Source organism: Lactuca sativa, chromosome 3 (genome assembly GCF_002870075.4).
Source record: "Lactuca sativa cultivar Salinas chromosome 3, Lsat_Salinas_v11, whole genome shotgun sequence".
NCBI classification, from domain to species: domain Eukaryota; kingdom Viridiplantae; phylum Streptophyta; class Magnoliopsida; order Asterales; family Asteraceae; genus Lactuca; species Lactuca sativa.
Genome location: NC_056625.2, coordinates 90,030,590 through 90,035,426, shown reverse-complemented (window position 1 = coordinate 90,035,426; position 4,837 = coordinate 90,030,590). Strand labels below are relative to the sequence as shown.

Here is a 4,837-nt window from a genome sequence, read left to right as displayed (position 1 = left end):
TTTAGAAATTTGTGTAGAAATATTTTTAGGGAAATTATATATGTCAAAATAATAAGATAAAATCATAAGTTGATTGAAATATATAACAAATTTGGATACATATGAATACACAAAAAATGAAAAACACATAATGGTCTCACTTCGTGAATAATTACTGAAAATTTAAGATATATATGTAGTAATAATCACATGTGTGTGTGTTAAATAATAAATCATTAAGTATATCATACATATTAATCACCGAGTTGACCGAATTTCACAACACTACTCAGTTCGTAAGGGACCGATCGGGGAGTACTTGGGATTATGTAACTTGCCTCGGCAACGGGGGGAATAGCGAGTACTCGGAGGAGTAATCAGTCAACTCGACGAGTTTTACAACACTGCCAATAGGTAGTGGGGGAGTGACGATATTATCTTCTTCAACAATTGCGCTAAACGGTATGGTCACCACTAACCACTATAAAAATGTTGTCACTTATGTATCACATCATCTCCATTACATTTTAGTACCAAACTATTAACCTTTAAAATAATCACAACTCCAGTACTCCACAAAGATTCTCCTGTCAATGTCTTCACAAAAAAAAACAATCAAAAAAACCTTAGCCAATTTTCGTCTGGCTTCATGGCCACTCTACAGCCAACCCACTACCCTACGAACTTCTACGACAATGTTCACTGATAGGTTAGTGTGTCACATAAAACCTAAGCGTGAGGTTTTAACTACATAAAAACTCAATGAAACGACAAAACCAGGGCAAGGAGCCGGCTTTTAAAGGAGTTTGACTTTGAGGAAGGTAAACCGGGGGTGAGTTGGAAACAGTGAGCCGAGCCTATGTTTTTAGCTGGTTATCGTGAAAGGGTCCAAAAAGGAAGGGGAAAACTGTCGCACGTGAGTAGTAAACACCCATGTAACGGGTAGCAATACATTGCACTTTTCCTTGCTTCATATGTCATTAACACTTTTTACTTTTAAATATTTAAAATTTGACTTTTTATTTAGTTTTTAATTTTTACGTGTCTAGTTGTCTTCGATTATAAATTGTTCTTTAATTTATACTAGGTATAAAATCTATATATTACACAGGTTGATTAAAAAATAAATTAAATATTAAAATGTAAATAATAATTTTTTTTTAAATAAAATTTTGAAATAATAAATAAAGAAATGTATTAATTGTAATTTAATATCATATTATGACATTTAATACTTTACATATATAAATATATAAATATTATGTGACTTTTTAATTTAAAATTTAAAAAACCAAAGAATTTATATGTGGATATTATTTATTTCAAAAATATTATAAAATGACATGTGTCAAAACTCATGAGAGATTGACATGTTACAAAATAGATCCTCATTTACTAGAGTAGATGTGACAACAATGTAAGGAAAAATAATTTATCAGATAGGATTAAAAATAAGTTCGAGTAATTTTAATTTGTATTTTGTAGCTAGTTTAGCTGTGTTAAGGTCATGAATACTAAAAAAATCTAATAGTTTCTTTTTCAAAACAATATTGCTCTAAAAAATTACCATGATAATTTTTTATAAATGAAATAATTAAATTCCCTTTGATGTAATGTAACCTTAATTAAGTTTTTTTTTTTTTTTTGTATTTTTTTTTAAGGAAATTTGAAGAAGCTTTTGATATTTTCATTGCCACGTCAATTTGTTTATTTATTATTATTTTAATCGAAACAATTTTATTTTTCATTTCTTTTGTTATTTAATTTTTTATCCCGTGTCTGCATGTGGGCCAATTCTCTCACAGTTATCTCATTGATCCCTTCTTACATCGTCTCCAACCTCCCTGCATTATCTTATGCATCTCTATATATATAATCAGCCGCATATCTCCCTCCCCCATCACTCAGATCTCTTATTTCTGATTTCTTATCCACCCACTGTATACATCGTAACTTGTAATTTGTCTCCAATTGGGTTTATCTTTTACTTTCTAAACAAAAATGGAATTGAAGAACATGGTCGCCATGGTTGCTCGTACAGGTCGCCAATTGCAGCGATACAACAAAGGCCACCGTCAAATCGTTGGGTCAGTCTCCTTTTCCTCAACTTTCCGATGCATTTCTCTCTGGGATTTTTGATTTTTTTGGAATTTGGGGTGATTCGAATTTTGAAATGGGTTCATTTTTAAATGTTTCATATTTCGTGAAACTGAGTGAAGAAGACGAAACGCATAATCAAACTATCCATAGAAATTGATTGGGTTTTACTAAATTCGAATTATTATCACTCATTCGAAAGAACTAGTAATTTCAATTTCTTTCTGGGTTTTTGGAATTTGAGGTTCTTTGAAATGGGTGTTCATTTTGAGATTTTTTGATGTATGATGGAAAATGTTCCATATTTCATGAAACTGAGTGAAGAAATCCAAACCCATAATCAAATTGTTCATAGAAATTGGTTGGGTTTTGCTTAATTCGAAGAACTAGTAATTTCAAGATATGTATCTCTGTTTCTTGATAATATATTTTCATTTTTCACTAACGTATTGTTTAAAATTGGTGACAGATGTATCCCTTACAGAATAAAATCCAACAAAGGGAAGAATTTAGAAGATTCATTAGAAGTTCTTGTCATTAGTGCACAAAGAAAAGGCAAAGGCATGTTGTTCCCTAAGGTATTACACCATTTAAATTCATATAATATATACGACTCTAATCATGAACAACAAAGTGACATTTTAGTCTTAAATACCAAGTCTTTTTACACCCAAAAAGCATCAGTTGACTTTCTTTAAAAAACGAAATGAAGAACAACGATTAACACACAGTTTAATTCACCAGGGAGGTTGGGAATCCGATGAATCCATTAAAGAAGCTGCTCTAAGAGAATCGATAGAGGAAGCTGGAGTATTTGGAACTGTTGAGGTTCGTTCTTCGATCCTTTCTTTATATAATTCTTACAATTTTCTTGAATTATTCGATTTATTTACCTTTTCTTTTACCTTTTTACAGCGTATATTGGGTAAATGGTTATTCAAGAGCAAAAGCAATGAAAACTATTACGAAGGGTTCATGTTCCCTTTACTTGTGAAAGAACAACTCGACTTCTGGCCTGAAAAAGATATTCGTCAACGAATTTGGGTAAGCTTTTAAACCAAGAAAAAAGATTCAATTTTTTTACAGAAATCAATATTTTTTAGAAGAAATTTATGAACTTTATCGGGGTTTACAGGTGAGTGTGCCAAAAGCTAAAGAAGTTTGTCAACAACCATGGATGAAAGAAGCATTGGATTTGCTAGTAAATAGGCTCGAATCATCTCAAACCATTGAAGAAGAATCCGTGTAACTTATATCTTAATAAGAAGTAGATGTAAATAGGAACATGATTTATTGACGAAAAAGAATTGCACTTGGATCGATGGCTTGCGTATTGCAGATCAGGGCATTTGTTAGAAGAAAAGATCAAAGAAACTGAGGAAACAAAGTAGGAATGTAATTTAAAAATCACTAACTTTTGTTTCGATTTTGTTTTAATTTCTTTCTTCTGAGTTCAAGTAATGGAACTTATTTTGATGTTTTTGTTGTACGACTTGGTTCACCATCAATTAAGCTTCCATTCAATTTATTTTGTTGTTAATTTCATGTTGATATGCATATTCTAGAAAGAAAAAAAAATTATTTATTGTAAAACAATAAAAATAACAATATTAAATCACAACTTTATTAGTATAGTTATTACTTTCTAAAAAATAGTCCTTACATTATTTTCATTTTCTTTTTCCAATTTAGTCATTATAGTAGGTTTATTGTTTACCGTTGATATTCTGGTTTTATAAAATCTTTTTCGAAAAATTCTAAACTTTTATTATATGAAAAAAATCCTGCAACTTGTTGTTTGTAGAAATCTCTAAAACACAGGTCACTTGAGAGTTTATTCCTTAAAAAAACACGGAAATAACTTTAGGAACTGAATGCATAAATTTGAAATACATGGTTGGGCCAATGTGTCATTTTCCCTAGATTTTTATATGTATTTTTGCTAACAAGAATCATACATGAGAGTTATTATGGATAAAATCACTTGTAGGTTGAATATGTTCAACAACTTGGAAAGCATGAAAGTTGAATATGGTCACAAATAGTTGTCATCCAGGTATAATGATTGATTCTTGATCTATATTGATTGAGATCAAATTGTTATGAGTCATCTATGATAGTTACTTTTTGTTTTGGCATAAATTTCCACAAAATAATTTGTTGGTTTAGTCGTTTTGTATTCGAAAATATAGAATCGATGCATGATGTCAATATCTTTTTTATTATATAGAGTTTAACTTGTCGTATATAGACGCAATAGGTGCATTTTAAATAGTGGCATTTGATTATTTTGGATCCAACATGAAGGAAAACGAAGCTTCCATGTTCTGTTGAAAGAGCCAAAACAAAAGCACCAGTTGCGCTTTGTTATGGTATAAAGTTGACTGGGATTTGATGTGTGTTTATGTTCGTGTCGTTTGGTGTTTGCAATACTTGTTCCAAGAAACAAAGATGGTGGATGTGTTTTTATGTGGTTGTAGATTGATGCAGAGATATGGTTATTTTGGTTTAAGTTTGTTGTTAATGGATTGAATTGATTAAACTAGGAAATTTGGATAAATTGATTTAAAACTTGATCAAAGTGTATTTAAATGTTTATAACCATTTCAATTAGTTTATTGGAATATGTAAATTATCAATTTATTGGTAAATCATATTTAATATTAGTCATATATATAAAAGTAAATAAATAAAAATGAATGTTTTCTTTTGAATAATTGAATGATAATCATATTATTATTTAATATAAGAAAATTGAGTA

At 29.8% G+C, this 4,837-nt stretch overlaps 1 protein-coding gene across 1 annotated transcript; it reads left to right on the top strand.

The window, feature by feature from the left end:
• The first annotated feature begins 1,744 nt into the window (after positions 1-1,744).
• Positions 1,745-3,604, top strand: LOC111904728 (nudix hydrolase 18, mitochondrial). Its single transcript, XM_023900457.3, has 5 exons — positions 1,745-2,066; positions 2,546-2,654; positions 2,821-2,904; positions 2,992-3,120; positions 3,212-3,604. The coding sequence occupies exons 1-5, from the start codon at positions 1,981-1,983 to the stop codon at positions 3,323-3,325; spliced, it is 522 nt and encodes a 173-aa protein (XP_023756225.1). The 5' UTR covers positions 1,745-1,980; the 3' UTR covers positions 3,326-3,604.
• Positions 3,605-4,837: the final 1,233 nt, after the last annotated feature.

Coding starts and splice junctions, on each gene's coding strand:
- LOC111904728 (XM_023900457.3), top strand. CDS start 1,981: ATGGAATTGAAGAACATGGTCGCCATGGTTGCTCGTACAGGTCGCCAA. Junction 2,655..2,820: donor AAGGCATGTTGTTCCCTAAG/GTATTACACCAT, acceptor TTAATTCACCAG/GGAGGTTGGGAATCCGATGA. Junction 2,905..2,991: donor GAGTATTTGGAACTGTTGAG/GTTCGTTCTTCG, acceptor ACCTTTTTACAG/CGTATATTGGGTAAATGGTT.